Here is a 5,990-nt window from a genome sequence, read left to right on the forward strand (position 1 = left end):
CCCCAAACAACAACCCTGAAAGGGTGGGCACTGCTCTCCCGGGGCCGTTTGTTCAGCTCCACGTGGCCTGTCCACCAGCAGAACTGGAGTGCTGCTGCTTCCCTCAGCGCGCTGTAGGTGTTATTAGCCAGCTATTAACCAAGTCACTTCACGGGTAGACAAGGCCCTCCGATACACCCCGGCTTTCCCATATCTGCCGGATAATGAACATGGAAGTTCAGCTATACGTGTGCACTAATGCTGTAAGTATAAATCTGGATTTGTTCTTTACACTCTGCAACATTTGTAAGAGATTTAACACACGAGTAGTGTCAAAACACTTTGTTTTTTATTTTCATATCCTTTTTGAATCAGGTTAAGCTGTAAACAATTTCTATTTTGATCAAATACTGCCAGCTAGAATTACTTCCATTCATGCATCACTGAAAACAAAAAGGGTATTTTTCTTTAAGTATAGATTTTTCTTTTTTAAACAATGTCACTTTATACAGAAACCAATAGCTAGATTCGACGCACCCTGATTAATTATGTAAACAGATAATCCAAAAAAAAAACCTCGTCAACAGAACTAATAAGTTAGTTCCTTCATAGAATGGAAATTAACATCTCTCCTGACTTGAGGTTAACATCGTCAGGAGTATAGAGCGTGGCACATAAATCCATCTAGGAGGTGTATAAATTGCACTGTATCTGAGTTAACAAAGTTATGCATAATGAAATGCACAGTTTAAATTCATGCTAGAAAGCATCTTTCATTATGAAGTGGCGGCCAACTGGCAACCGTAACAGTTAGGTTCTGCACCATCATTTACGGCATTATAGGTAACTATTACATATAGCATACTTTAAAACCCTGAAGGATTGTGTTACTTGAAACATTCTCCAGGCAGTCATTTGGTTTGAAACACTGGGAGAAAGACTAAAGAGCTTGCCATCTTATACCAATTATGGTACCTTTAACTTCTATGAAGTAGAATATGATGTGTATTTCACAGTAACAAAGTTGCTTTAATGCCTTTTCTCCAACAGTAGGATTGTGTTAGATATATCTGCCTTCAGATCACCATTGTCCTGGTGGTTTTCCCTTTTCTTAAGTTTGGGTAACTACATTGAGCACTTTTCCTTGTTTTTAACTATTCATCAGTCCTTTCAGTATATCTTCGGAGAGTTCCAGCAGAGGCAGTTCAGGGGACGGGATGTCCAGGGGGGGGAGGTTCGGTATTGGAATGTCCTTTGCCTTCCCAGTGGTTGTTGCAAACTTCTGCCAAGTTGCAGCTGAAGAAGTGGCTTCTGAGTGTTGCTGCAGACCCCACAACTCTGACTTCTCGACAAAGTCAGCATCTACATCCAACTCCTTGTCTACTGGAGACTTTTGGAGTCTAGCTCTTTCTGCTTTCAACTGTTTATTCTCTCTCCTTAATCTCTCATTCTCGGCTACAAGAAATTCTATGTGCCGTTTCAAATCTGCAATTTTGGTTGCCTGCTCTTCTATTACTGTTTTGTCGTCTTTTGGAGCTTTACTCCCAATACACGCTTCCACCGGCTCCTTTTTTTTCTGAAGCAGAAATAATAGCGTATCTGGGTCCCTGTCAAAGACACCCTGAATATCCTGTGGATGTTTCTCTGTGGAAGGGCTGTATTTCTGAGTAACAGGAACCAATACGTTTTGATCATCAGAGTCTTCAGCAGATGGCTTATAAGAAGCCTGAAGATGTGCAGCTATTTCCTTGTCAGCATTCTGCTGGGCTTTCAGCTTCTCCTCCCTCTTTGCCCTTTTCCACCTCTCCTGGATGAGCAGTAACTGTTTCATGTGACTATCCCTTTGTAATTCCAGTGATAGCTGAGCCTGAGTAAGAACGAGATTAAACAATTTAATTGGTGTTCCCTAATCCCATGTCAATATTCACACATCATATGCATGTAAATATTTACAAGAGTTGCATCACAGCATGCCCAAGGGAAGGGGAGGAGCTTTTGTTATTCAGATACTAAATACAACAAGAAGTGCTCTCTGCTTTTACAGTGCAACCCATTCAGATATGTCACCCAAATTTACACAACTGCTGGTAAAGGAGTAAGTTAACATTTGGGGTTTTTGTTTGTTTGTTGAAGTCACCGACCAGGCTACAATACCTCTGAGCAGAGGCATTAGGAGCTTAACTGACCTATGACTAACACCAAGAAGGAAGAGATTCACTTGACATGGACTTGAGCTAAATAATACAAACTATCTGCATGCTTCTGTGATGGTATCTGGGTAGATGTTATATTAATAACACCCAGCACTAAGCAGGGCCAGATATGGTCCCAAATGATTGAACTATATTTAATGAAGGGGGTGGCATGGTTGTTAACAACTCACAGGAGCCATGTGGCTAAGAGGCTACCACATTTCTACCAGAATGACCCTTTGAAGGAAAGACAGATGTCTGATCTCCAAGGGTTATTTTTTGATAATGCTGGCTAAACTCAAAGCCTGCTGCTATAAAAGTGCTGAGCAGACTACACTACTACCTTCGCGGATAATTTGCAGGGCTGTTGTTCTGGAGATCCCCCAGCTGGGAGGAATAAAACCAAAATTACAGACTGTAGATGAGACATTCAGTTTTGTGTCTGAGCAAGACAGCCTCAGTGCCTCATGGTAAAAGTTAAGTATGTTTTATTATCTACTTGAAGGTGCCTCGCAGACTAGAAACCATTGCTGGAGAACCCTTGGACGGGTTAGTAGGTCTCTCATCCCTGTTCCACGTAAGCTTGGCAAACCTCTCAAGGAAGATGAGCATCACTGCACTTCTAAAACTCCTGGTGCAGTTGCCATGGGTTCAGAAAACTATGCAGAATCTACCACCCAAGAGGGGTACGATCAGTCAGGGTACAACATGACACACAGGCACACAACAGAGTTGTGGCTGATTCTGGCACTTTGGTCTCACCTGCTCTGACTGGGTCAGCTTCATAGCGTCTGTAAGGTATGCTGCAGAGAGAAAATTGATAGATGCTTAGGACAGGGTTAAAAAAAATTGAATGCTTCCATAAAAGGTAAGCAAAGGCTTCAAATCGTCTGTATTCTGAATCCCCACATCAAAACAGCAGTCCAGAGGCCAAGTATTTACCACGTTATAGTGGCTGGAAACACCTGCTGTTTTTCAGAAGTCTGAGGAAATTACTGTAATATCATGTAATACATGCTACGCCCTTCCCATGGCATCCTGTTGGCTCAGGTTGTTCCAACTGGTTTTCCAGAGGAGGACAACAGCCATTTCCAGAAATGTCCTAGAACAACAACTTCCTCGTAAAGAGGAGAAACACAGCTAAGGACCAGACTTTTAACACATTAAGACAAAATGTGGTAAGTAAAACCCTCTTCCCCATGGCACACCAGCGTTATGAAGTCATGCTTTTTAATTATATTCTTGATGAAGACATATAGTCATTAGTTGCCCATTTTTTTCACCAACTTCCCCTCCAAACCAGAAAACATGATGGCTTAGGGTCAGAGCAGCACTTTAGACTTTGAGCAGATCTTGCTAGTGCTGAAAATGACAAGGTATAGGAAATTCTTAACCAAATTTGGAAGGATGTAAGATAATGGCATAGAATCATCAGACAAAAAAAAGCAAGAAACACTCAATACATTTCTCAGTTTTTGTCTTGATATATGAAGCAAAGGAAACCGAAGAGCCTGCTATGTCTCATTGCTCTGAGTATTCATAAATACTAAAGAAACAATCAGTTTCTCATTTTACGGGGTTTTCTAGTATTTATGAATGGGAAGGGAGAATGCCTGGTATCTAGGCTACGATGTTCAGAGCAGCCACTTATTTTGTCTCCACACAAGCCCTGTCACTGGAAATGTCCTACTTGTGGCACCAATTAAGACCTCCTCTTTCATCTTCTGCCAAGCAGATGCTGTGCTGTCAGAGAGCTGACGGACTTGAAAACAAATAATTAATCATGACGAGTGAAATGGACAGGTAAATGCCCAAAATCTCACTTATGAGTGGCTGGTAATCACAGTATCAAGGCCTGCGATGCAATCTGCTGTTTTGCTTGAGTTCTGGGAAAGCTGAGGTCATCACGGGTTCTTAGCTGCCTTGATTCAGACATTAGGAAAGGGAAGGAAGAAAATTAAAAATAAAAAAATCTACTTCCTTTATCAACAGAGAAAGCAGGTAACTTCAGCTATGAATGCAGTGAAGAAAGCACAAAGTGCAAAGTGAAACTGGCTTACAGCAGGTCCCCAGCCGTGGTTTGTGCATGACACAAGCTGTTGGCTTCTTCTCAAGGCAAGAACTACCTTCACAATGAAAACCACACCCAATCAAAACAATTTTGGAAACATCTGACTTTAGCTGCTCATACCAGAAGAAAGGTTTCCAAAAGAGTGCTTGATCTGGACTGAAAAACAAATTCACATTCTAAGAATAAAAGTTTTGCAAGGAACTAGATACTCTACTTACATGAAGCATGCGACTCTAGAAACTGATTTTAAGAGCTGGAGCATGAGAAACACCTACTTACCAGCGGCTTTTTTGTGACATGAAATTGCTTCTTCATATTTCCCTGCTGCCAACAAACGGTCTGCTTTTCTGCTCTGCTGATGAGCCTTAAAATATAAAGAGCATTACACCAATTAGGATTAACTGACAAATAGTTATACCTTTATAAAAGTAATCAGTACATCTAAGAAACCTGTACTGATTCCAGTTCTCAGGCTCCTAGGCTCAGATCTCCCACTCCCTTGCAAGCTTTATAATTTGATTTCTTTTTTAATACTACCTTACAAGAATCTGTACTGTGCACATAAGAACGGAACTTTGTTAATGCAGCAAAGGTGGCGTGTATATAACAAAATCCTTTTGAAGCAGTTCCTCAGAAAGTACATGGTCTCCTTTATAGGCAGCTATTTAAGTGTGTAAAAAGACCATGGCAGGCCATACGATGCTGTGAAAAGCTGTAAGTATTTAGGACCAATTTAGCTGACAGAAGGCAGGATATCTGAAGTTCGTTACAGCTGTTTTGATATTTTCTGCTGCCCCATGCCCAAGGGGCTTTGCCTCTGGGGTGAAGAAAGTGCAATAGATCATTGGTTTTTTGTTTGCAGTTTATGCCGAGTAACGGAAGCAGCACAGCCATAGCTAAAGACATAAAGTCACATTGTTGCTCTACAACAACTACATTTAGACATTTGGCTTTTCTAAAACTGATCTCATATGCTAATATGGAGTGTTCTTAAAAGAAAACAAAAAACAGCTTCTTGATTCTTCACAACAAATATTTCAGTTACATACTTCTTCCCAATCTTCATTCAGTCCTCAATAATTGTCAGCATTCCTTGTTTCTTCTGCTCTAAGGTTAAACAGTCTCAGTAGAGGAAGCGTTCTTCTATTGGAAAATCATCTATTTTATTGCTTTTTTCTGTGGACTGCTACAAATGACATATGCCAGAAAGACATACTTATTTCCCACAGGAATGATCAAACAGTATCAGCTCATATAGAGCCATCTCCTTGGTTATTCACGGCAGCTCATGCAGTTAAAAACTGGCTATGTCATGAACATAAAAACACCTGAGTAAAACCATTTTTCAACAAATTAGTATTGATACAGCAGCTTCTGCAAACCACATGGGCAGGTCTAAAAAAACTGGGGAACAAGGAAAAAGGGTAGCTAGAGACAGAAGAGCTAAGAAAGCAATTGAACAAGCCAGGGGCCTGGTTTCATTGGAGTCTGATTGTGTTCAAAGGTTATTTTCATAGGTTTTAAACTATTGGAGAATGATCCTACTCAAATCCCTTTTAAACACGTGTAGGACATTTGAGGACAGTCAGTTGCTATTCAACTGAGCAATTACATTATTTTCATTCTCAAGTAACTCCCAGTGAAGCTGAAGGCAACCTGAATAAGTTGGGCTACACTGTGAAAAAAATAAAATAAAATAAGGAAAACAGTCCAGAGATGCTAGCAAAAAGAAAAGTTAAGATCCTCTG

The 5,990-nt window shown here is 40.6% G+C and overlaps 1 protein-coding gene across 1 annotated transcript; it reads right to left on the reverse strand.

Moving 5' to 3' along the window:
• Positions 1-314: 314 nt before the first annotated feature.
• NRBF2 (nuclear receptor binding factor 2) lies at positions 315-4,259 on the reverse strand. Its single transcript, XM_009865200.1, has 3 exons — positions 4,232-4,259; positions 2,934-2,974; positions 315-1,846 (listed from the first exon to the last, which is right to left on the reverse strand). Exons 1-3 carry the CDS (start codon positions 4,257-4,259, stop codon positions 1,130-1,132), a joined length of 786 nt encoding a protein of 261 aa, XP_009863502.1. The 3' UTR covers positions 315-1,129.
• Positions 4,260-5,990: the final 1,731 nt, after the last annotated feature.

This window comes from Apaloderma vittatum, unplaced genomic scaffold (assembly GCF_000703405.1).
Source record: "Apaloderma vittatum isolate BGI_N311 unplaced genomic scaffold, ASM70340v1 scaffold43922, whole genome shotgun sequence".
In the NCBI taxonomy this organism is placed as follows: domain Eukaryota; kingdom Metazoa; phylum Chordata; class Aves; order Trogoniformes; family Trogonidae; genus Apaloderma; species Apaloderma vittatum.